General features: G+C 42.9%; 1 protein-coding gene across 1 annotated transcript; it reads right to left on the bottom strand.

Moving 5' to 3' along the window:
• Window positions 1-1,328: 1,328 nt before the first annotated feature.
• vrk3 (VRK serine/threonine kinase 3) lies at window positions 1,329-8,588 on the bottom strand. The gene is made up of 14 exons (XM_024440278.2): window positions 8,352-8,588; window positions 7,551-7,777; window positions 7,333-7,476; window positions 7,105-7,224; window positions 5,281-5,421; window positions 4,972-5,027; window positions 4,802-4,868; window positions 3,683-3,767; window positions 3,073-3,179; window positions 2,878-2,969; window positions 2,651-2,783; window positions 2,421-2,541; window positions 2,250-2,308; window positions 1,329-2,154 (listed from the first exon to the last, which is right to left on the bottom strand). The coding sequence occupies exons 2-14, from the start codon at window positions 7,774-7,776 to the stop codon at window positions 1,916-1,918; spliced, it is 1,590 nt and encodes a 529-aa protein (XP_024296046.2). The 5' UTR covers window position 7,777; window positions 8,352-8,588; the 3' UTR covers window positions 1,329-1,915.
• Between the last annotated feature and the right edge of the window lie 734 nt (window positions 8,589-9,322).

A 9,322-nucleotide genomic window follows, 5' to 3' on the forward strand; every position in this document is an offset into this window, starting at 1 on the left:
AAACATCGACGACGTTTCAGGATTTGCTTGCAGTGTTCTGGAGCCATCAAGCGTCGCACATACCCATCTGCACTAGGGGCCAATAGAAACAGCTTCTGGCACATATTTATTTCCTTCTCTCTCACACACACACACACACACAGAAACACAATGTTTAATACAAGGTTGTATGGGCCATGTGTGAATATGCTATAGCCTTAATGTGCGTCTGTGCATTAAGGCACTACCTCTTTTACTTCTCAAGTGCAGGCCGAACACCTGGGTTATGTAAGCGTTTTGTGCAGGGAGGGGTGGAAAAGTCAGCCAGTCTCTGGGCGTGGGTATAGTTCTTCCTATACTGAATTATTCAAAGGTCTGATTAATATACTCTTCCAAAGCATAAACTAGGACATCGAAGTTTGTGATGTTTCCATGACAACAGTATGTGGTCTCTGGTGCTAAATATAGAACCGTTTCACATATTTTTTTCTTACACCAACATGGTGGTTCACACAGAGATCCCATTAAATTACTAGAAGGGCTATGTCATAAACCCTCAAAGTTCCAGAAAGGTGTGAACATGGCAGCTATATTGGTCAGGGAGAAATCCAAACCAGTCTAATTGGAATGAATGGCAGTAGAGGTATAATCAGGAGTTTTCTTATGCAGGAAAATAAAAGGCCTGTACACAATTAACCTATATCAGCATAGAGACTGAAGAGGTAGCCTAACATCTTTATGGAACACCTAACATTTTAGATGTCATCCATAAATGTTTATTTTCTCAGAAGAAATGTTAAGGGAGGGGGGTGGAATATATGCAGAGGGCTACAAAAGGAGTAAGATAACCACATAACTTTGAAAATGAACAGGATTTCTCTGCTTCCCCCTTTCATGAGACTTAAAGGATCTCTCCCTCTTATAATGAATCTGTTGCCTAACTTTCTTTCAAAGCCAGCAGCCTCACAGGGAGTCCCCACCGTGTAAGTGTCCTGACTTAGAAACTGTTCCCTCAGGGAGGGACCCTCTTAAACAGAGGGGTCATAAGAGACACACAAGTCTAGAGGTGACAAGAGCATGTTGACTAGTCTGTGTTGTATAGCTCAATCTAGCCTCCATACACAGTCTTCCACCATGTTTCTCACATCACAAACATCAAGTCCTGACAGATCTGAGAAGGGGCTCAACAAGAATCTAGGGATATGAGCAGCGAATTGGTTTGGAATTGGGCCATGATACCTACTCTTCCAGATCAGTGTACTGACCCTGAGCACTCAGGGGTACACAAGAAGAGAGTTTCACAATCGACACCAGAAACCCCAAAGAAATTAGCACATACAGAAAAACAGTTGAATTAATAAAAGCTCTTTAATAACAAAGTATTATCCTGATATGAAAACAACACAAAAAGTAAAATGCATATCATGAACATCTACAACACCTAACTGGAACAGTGTACATTTTTGTACTTACAATCATTACCACCCTGAACAGAGGTTCTTTGTTATAAACTGTATTATTTCATAGGTTAAACATTAACTACCCACTCACTGCCACAGCGCCAACTACTGCTGACAATAACACAGTACAGCAGTGCTCACTAACCTGGCATAACCAGGAGTTTCTGTACACTGCACCTCCAGTGAACTTAATGAAACGCACCTTCACACGCTCCTCCTTGAGTGCAGTAAAACCACAGCAGGACCCACACCACAGAGTCATGAAGTCAGCATTTTAAAAACAGCTGGCTAAAAATCCCATTAGTGAATTATCATCCCGAAGTATCATCTTCCTCATATTGCTTTCATCTGAAGAGAGATAAAGATTAAAAAAAACATTCAGACATTCAGAGGTCTAAATTAGTTCAGGAGATAACCTGAACAGGTAGCAGTGTAAGGATGAGTGGTCTAACCAGTTGGAAGGGACAGGTTTCTGGTCAGACCTGCTGGGGGGGTTCCAGGTTTCTGTGGTCATCTGACTGTTTTCTCAATGGAGCTTGGGGATAGTGTGGAGGTTGTGTGGGTGTGGGTGTTCTGACCTGAAGGTCAAGAGGTTGCTCCAGTGACCCTCCCAGCTTCTGCAGAGCTAAACTAAGGCCTGCCCTCAGAGCCCTGTAGTCCGGCTGGTCAGAGTACTGCAGAGCCATCACCTGAGACAGGTACCCCTGCAGCGCACCTGATACATAGTACATACAGATGCATTATATCCCACGCACACACAAAACATATTACGCTGCATACAAAAACTAATCACTAGAAAACTGGACTTACTGGAGACTTTCTTCTGTCCGAAGCAGTGACTCAGGAGACCTGGAACATCCTCCATGTACCTGGATCATTAGTGAATGGTCAGATTTGGCCACTCAAGGCTTTACCATTTTATAAATACAGAATAACATTATCATAATGGTCTTGTTGCCATAGTGAGGACCTGGCTCTCACCTCTCCTTCTCCGTGGCAACACGGGCTGGAGTGTGTGTGAGGGAGGTCCAGGGCAGTGCCCCTGTGTACCAGCGCAGCATGCAGTAGCCCAAAGCCTGCAGGTCACTACGCCGAGACGGACCTAGAAGTACGATCACACACAAGTACTTATGGTTGGTTAGAGGCAACCTGTACATCCTCCACAGTATCTGAAGGACTGCAGATGATTGACAGGCCGTAGGATGACTCACCTGCTCCCTTGTGAGATTCCAGGCTTATAAAATCTATGGCTCCTTCATTTGGTGTTCGGCTACCCTCACGGTACTCCACATGCCGGCCACCAGGTGAGTACCGGAAAGCATGGCAGTACCCTGCAAGATTAACCTACACACATGCATACAGGAGTAAGAGCATAGTAGAAGGGTCTGGCAGCTACACAAATGTACACAAACAAACAACTATACAAACACACTCTAACCTGTGTTTGTTGTGCTGGGCTGATGTAGATGTTTTCAGCATGGATGTCTGCGTGAACATACTCATTTTCATGGATGAACTCCAACACATCAACTGGGAGAGGAGGGAGAAAGGCAGAGTCAAACAGGAAGCATATCAGATAGGACTTCAAAATAGGATTCCCTATCAGGGCCTCAATATGAGCCTGAGAGAGCACTCACTACTCTGCAGGCCAGCTGAAGGACCGCTTTCTCAGACAGGAGCCCCTCCCCCTCATCCATGAAAGACTGAAGAGTTTGGCCCATGCTGGAGAAAATCAAAAACCTGAAACAAAAAATCTTATGTCACATGCGCCGAATACAACAGCCCTTAACCAACAATGCTTTACGTTAAGAAAAACACAAATAAAATGGTAAGTAAAAAAAGAGATGTAGAAAATAAAACAAATAATTAAACAGCAGCAGTAAAATAACAATAGCGAGTCTATATACAGTGTGTACAGGCACAGAGTCAATGTGTGGGAGCACCGGTTAGTCGAGGTAAAATGAACATGTAGGTAGAGTTAGTGACTATGCATAGATTATAAACAGAGAATAGCAGCAGTGTAAAAGAGGGGTCTGGGTAGCCCTTTGATTAGCTGTTCAAGAGTCTTATGGCTTGGGGGTAGAAGCTGTTAAGAAGCCTTTTGGACCTCGGCTCCGGTATCACTTGCTGTGCGGTAGCAGAGAGAACAGTCTGACTACACATTCAAAACACACATACAAAAACACACAAATTCCCCCATATGTACAAGCAGGCAGCAAACACACATCTCAATGTACACACACCTGTATGAGTCTGCATGGAGACCAAATCCTACACAGGAAGGAATCCCAAGGAAGTCCATCTTGGCATGCTTTATCCACTTGTCCACTAGGGGGAGACAGCATCAAAGCAGTTAGAAAGGCTCATTAGTAACTAACAGAGCCTCTACAATGTGCTTCCACCACCAGTAGTCTCGTCAGTCATACACAAACCAAACAGTTCCTCCTACTCTATACCTCAGTTTACACAACTTACACGTCCACCTATGGGTACCCATCGGAGTTGCCCATTCATACGCCAGTTTGCAGCTTTGCATTAATATAAGGATGTTCCAGCCAAGTAGAGCCCAACAGGCAGTGGTATGAAGTACTACTTAATTAAGTAGTTTTTTGGGGGTATCTGTACTTTACTCTTTATATTTGACTACTTTTACTTCACTACATTCCTAAAGAAAACTATATACTTTTTACTCCATACATTTTCTTTGACACCCAAAAGTACTCGTTACATTTTGAATGCTTAGCAGGACAGGAAAATGGTCTAATTCACACACTTATCAACAGAATATCCCTGGTCATCCCTACTGCCTCTGACCTGGCGGACTCACTAAACACATGCTTCGTTTGTAAATTATGTCTGAGTGTTGGAGCGTGCCCCTGGCTATCCGTAAATAATAAATGATCCCATCTGGTTTGCTTAATGAAAGGAATTAGAAATGGTTCATACTTTAACTTTTGACAGTTAAGTATATTTTAGCAAATACATTTACTTTTGATACTTAAGTATACTTAAAACCAAATACTTTTAGACTTCTCCTGGGTGACCTTCACTTGAGCCATTTTCAATTAAGGTATTTAAACTTTTACTCAAGTATGACAATTGTGTACTTTTTCCACCAATGCCTATGGGCTAAACATCAGTGATCTGCAAGCCCTCTGTGACCTGCTTATGAAAGGATTTTGTAACAATCTTGGCCTGGTATTCTGTAGAGCTTCTGTCAAATGTGTAACTGTACGGCCAGACCTACTTAAATGTGTAGATAGCTAAGGTAAGAGGACGGGTAGTCCAGTCAGGGGTCCGTTTTAGAGCTGTAGTCAAGCTGAGGGCTGGCCAGATAACCGAAGGCAGATCTTGACACTCACCAGATGAGGGCTTGGCAGCTCTCTGCAGGAAGTTCTGCTCATTAAACATCTTCCCATCCTTAGCCCCCTGAGAACAACATACATCACTATTCACCACATAACACGCAAAGCAACACTGAAGCCAACATAATCATTCTATATTAGAGAACAGTCTGTGCAGTTACACTCACTAGTTTGAGGATGTGCTTGTAGTCACTGGAATTGGCACCTTGCCCATTCTGCTGGACTGGGGAGAGATTGAAGACAAGAAAAAATAATAAGTGTCTGATTAAATCACCCTAGCCCATGTTAGACACCATTCTGTGTGAAAGTATTCTTCAATCCTGGTCCTAGGGGTCGCACAGGGTGTTGCAGATTTTTGTTCCAGCCCAGTACTAACACACCCGAATCAGTGAATAGTCAACTAATCATCAATACATGTTAGTGCTAGCATGGAACAAGAGCAGTACACCTTGAAGAAGAGTGCAGTGTGACCTCACCTCCATAGAACATCTCTGCATCGCTCTGACTCAACAGTTTCAACAGCCTCCATTTCCTGCCAGTTGTGTCACAAAGCTCTTCCCCTTCCCGCAGTGGCTCCACAGCACATACACGCTTGGCCTTCTTTGCCTTCCCCTTGACTACAGGCACACAGGAACATGCATATATACAAGCACACATACAGTTGAAGTTGGAAGTTTACATACACCTTAGCCAACCAATTACATTTAAACTTAGGTCAGTTAGGATCACCACTTTATTTTAAGAATGTGAAATGTCAGAATAATAGTCGAGAGAATTACTTATTTCAGCTTTTATTTCTTGCATCACATTCCCAGTGGGTCAGAAGTTTACATACACTCAATTAGTTTTTGGTAAAGTTACCTTTAAAATTGTTCAACTTGGGTGAAACGTTTCAGGTAGCCTTCCACAAGCTTCCCACAATAAATTGGGTGAATTTTGGCCCATTCCAACTGACAGAGCTGATGTAACCGAGTCAGGTTTGTAGGCCTCATTGCTCGCACATGCTTTTTCAGTTCTGCGCACAAATGTTCTATGGGATTGAGGTCAGGGCTTTGTGATGACCACTCCAATACCTTGACTGTTGTCGTCCTTAAGCCATTTTGCCACAACTTCGGAAGTATTCTTGGGGTCATTGTCCATTTGGAAGACCCATTTGCGACCAAGCTTTAACTTCCTGACTGACGTCTTGAGATGTTGCTTCAATATATCCACAATTTTCCTACCTAATGATGCCATCTATTTTGTGATGTATACCGGTCCCTTCCACAGCAAAGCACCCCCACAACATGATGCTGCCACCCCCGTGCTTCACGGTTGGGATGGTGTTCTTCAGCTTGCAAGCTTCCCCCTTTTTCCTCCAAACATAACGATGGTCATTATGGCCAAACAGTTCTATTTTTGTTTCATCAGACCAGAGGACATTTCTCCAAAAAGTACGATCTTTGTCCCCATGTGCAGTTGCAAAACATAGTCTGGCTTTTTTATGGCGGCTTTGGAGCAGTGACTTTTTCCTTGTTGAGCGGCCTTTCAGGTTATGTTGATATAGGGCTCGTTTTACTGGAGATATAGATACTTTTGTACCCGTTTCCTCCAGCATCTTCACAAGGTCCTTTGCTGTTGTTCTGGGATTGATTTTCACTTCTCACACCAAAGTACGTTCATCTCTAGGAGATGGAACGCATCTCCTTCCTGAGCGGTATGACGGCTGCGTGGTCCCATGGTGTTTATACTTGCGTACTATTTTTTTGTACAGGTGAACGTGGTGCCTTCAGGCATTTGGAAAATGCTTCCAAGGATGAACCAGAGGAGGTCTACAATTTATTTTCTGATGTCTTGGCTGATTTCTTTTGATTTTCCCAAGCAAAGAGGCACTTGAAATACATCCACAGGCACACCTCCAATTGACTCAAATGATGTCTATCAGAAGCTTCTAAAGCCATGACATCATTTTCTGGAATTTTCCAAGCTGCTTAAAGGCACAGTCAACTTAGTGTATGTAAACGTCCGACCCACTGGAATTGTGATACAGTGAACTATAAGTGAAATAATCTGTCTGTAAACAATTGTTGAAAAATTACTTGTGTCATGCACAAAGTAGATGTCCTAACCGACTTACCAAAACTATAGTTTGCTAACAAGAAATTTGTGGAGTGGTTGAAAAACTAGTTTTAATGACTCCAACCTAAGTGTATGTAAACTTCCGACTTCAACTGTACGAGGGAGAAGGACACAAACCATGATGCCAGGCTGTTGGGAGTAATGTGTTTTGTTAGTTGTAAGTGGCTGTAGTTTAGACTTACCTGTGGAGGGGGACCCGGGGAGAGGTGAAAAGCCAGATGAGGCAAGCTCCACAGACTGGTCCTCTTTTGGGGTGAGAGCACGTCGTTTCCGTGGAGACAAAACAGATTTGTGGCTTTGATCTGCCGATAGGGAGGAAAAAGCATCAATGTGACAATTACATTTCCAAAGCCCGTCAATGGCTACGATCATTACCACTGATGATAATCATACTGCCCATGTCCCCTTACCTGCAGTATGTTTTGGGGAGGCGGTGACAGGGGGACTGGTTATACTACTAGGAGCTTCCTCGCTCCAGGCCACGGGGACAGAGTTACAGGTCCTATGGAGTGGGGGACGGGTCGACACAGGGCTGGGGGTGGCACAGACAAGGCCTGTAAACAAACGAGAGATGTGACAAGTCCATATTTTAATCTCCAGGAAGAGAACCGCCCTCCCTGCCCATTACCTTCTGTGTCCCAGCCAGTCAGCTGTGCTGTGCTTGGAGTAGGACTGCTTGCATTAGCAGTCATAATTACACCATCAGTGACATGAAGCTGAGAGACTCCAGAGGAAGCAACCTCCACAGGTCCAGAGGGGTCCACAACACACTGCAGCTTGCCCCCACAGGAGGGGCAGAACCGGAAGCCAGGTTGTAGTTTGGTGCCACACTGGGGGCAGAAGTGGAAAAGCATCCTGGAAACACAAAATGAGTTTTACAGACAGACAAGATCATGCTGTTTAACATAAACGGAGCCAGAAACTTTAGCTACACAAGTTTTTGCTCATGATTGATGACTGCCCTTTGAACATTCAAGTGCAATGTAGCTAATAACATTATTTTGTTTACATTTTGGCTTAACTCTCAAAGCTATGAACACAACGTTGATAACTAAGTTAGTTAATTAACTAACATAACGTCTAATCAGATGTTTAAAATCAGGAACCTAGCTAATGTAGTTATTTCCTCTGACTTGGTCGGATCTTGCCTAAAAACACAAGGTGACATTCTTTACCATACAAATCTAGATAGAAAACTAAGCTAAACGCTAACGTTGAATCTAGCTAAAGGCTCACGCTCGCTATCTCAACGGTGTTATTAGCAAAACAAGTTTAGACAGCTGCCCTCAGTCTCCTATCGCTAGCTAGCGAAATAAATTGGTCTAGCTTCAGCTTGTACTGCTCTGGTACCTTGCTCTTTGCAATCACAGGGACCTAATAAGGATACATCCAAGGGGCTTCTTATTTCTAACACATTGCAGAGACTCACCTTTATTGGCAGATTTAGGTCCCTGTGATTGCAAACCTGGGGAGAAGTGAAAAGCCAGGTGAGGAGGCAAGCTCCACAGACTGTTCCTCTTTTGTTTGTTCCAGTTTAGGGGTGACAGCACGTCGTTTCCGTTGAGACCCAACAGATTTGCTCCCTATCGGCAGATCAAATCCACAAATCTGTATGTATGTTTGACATGTTATTTTGTTTACTGGCTCACACAGTAACTTCGTATATATATATATATATTTTTTTATATATATATATATATATTTTTTTTTTATGTGTGTGTATATATATACACACACACAAAAAAACACATATATTATATATATATATATATACACACGAAGTTACTGTGTGAGCCAGTAAACAAAATAACATGTCAAAGTGGTGGCGACCGGAAGCAGGGGTGTAATCAATATCAGAACAGTTGCATTTTGCAACGAAAACGAGTTTATTAGACACATTCATTAAGGTCCCTCCCCTTTTTGTTTGCTTCCAGAAACGGTCATGCATGTACATGCATTTACCTGGAGTGCCCGAGGGTGGCGCTGTTAGTAATTACTACATGTGACCATCCTTGGTTTATTTTATTTAATTTTTTATTTTACCTTTATTTTACTAGGCAAGTCAGTTAAGAACAAATTCTTATTTTCAATGACGGCCTAGGAACAGTGGGTTAACTGCCTGTTCAAGGGCAGAACGACAGATTTTGTACCTTGTCAGCTCGGGGATTTGAACTTACAACCTTTCGGTTACTAGTCCAATGCTCTAACCACTAGGCTACACTGCCGCCCCAGTTGACCCAATGACATCAGATAAACGTTATTTTACACGCCTGTGTGCTAATATATTACATGTTCTCAGAAGTTAATACAAAAGAAAGCTCAACATTACGAAACAAGGAACAAATGACACCACCAACTCCTCTGAACCTAGAAGAAAATCTAGCCGAAAATGTAACCTTT

The sequence above is a fragment of the Oncorhynchus tshawytscha genome, linkage group LG04, assembly GCF_018296145.1.
Source record: "Oncorhynchus tshawytscha isolate Ot180627B linkage group LG04, Otsh_v2.0, whole genome shotgun sequence".
Lineage (NCBI taxonomy): Eukaryota > Metazoa > Chordata > Actinopteri > Salmoniformes > Salmonidae > Oncorhynchus > Oncorhynchus tshawytscha.